At 59.3% G+C, this 332-nt stretch overlaps 1 protein-coding gene across 1 annotated transcript in view; it reads right to left on the reverse strand.

Moving 5' to 3' along the window:
• The window catches only part of LOC119591441 (facilitated trehalose transporter Tret1-like), an 11,848-nt gene that overhangs the window by 2,931 nt on the left and 8,585 nt on the right, over positions 1 to 332 (reverse strand). Inside the window, exon 5 of the mRNA XM_037940181.1 lies at positions 9 to 241. Within this exon, the coding sequence (XP_037796109.1) occupies positions 9 to 241 (233 nt within the window). The remainder of the gene's footprint in view (positions 1 to 8; positions 242 to 332) is intronic.

A 332-nucleotide genomic window follows, 5' to 3' on the forward strand; every position in this document is an offset into this window, starting at 1 on the left:
CAGCTCACCTGAGCGCCTGCTTCTCCCTTCCGTTCTTGAGCAGCCAGTAGGGGGACTCGGGGACGAACAGCACCGTGGCAGCCACCGGGAACAGCAGCACGCCGCACACCAGCGTCGCGCTCTCCCAATCCAGGAACCGAGCCAGGATGTAGATGAGCAGCATCCCGACGCTCACCATGATCTCGGGGAGGGAGGAGAGGAGGCCGCGGACGTCGGCTTGGCAGATCTCGGCGATGAGAGGCTGGGGGAGTGGGACGGGTGGGGGGGGGGTTAATTTTTCTTTTCGTCTCTTTTTTTTTGGTGGAATTTTGTATTGTATGTGTTATGGGATT

This window comes from Penaeus monodon, chromosome 28 (genome assembly GCF_015228065.2).
Source record: "Penaeus monodon isolate SGIC_2016 chromosome 28, NSTDA_Pmon_1, whole genome shotgun sequence".
NCBI lineage: Eukaryota > Metazoa > Arthropoda > Malacostraca > Decapoda > Penaeidae > Penaeus > Penaeus monodon.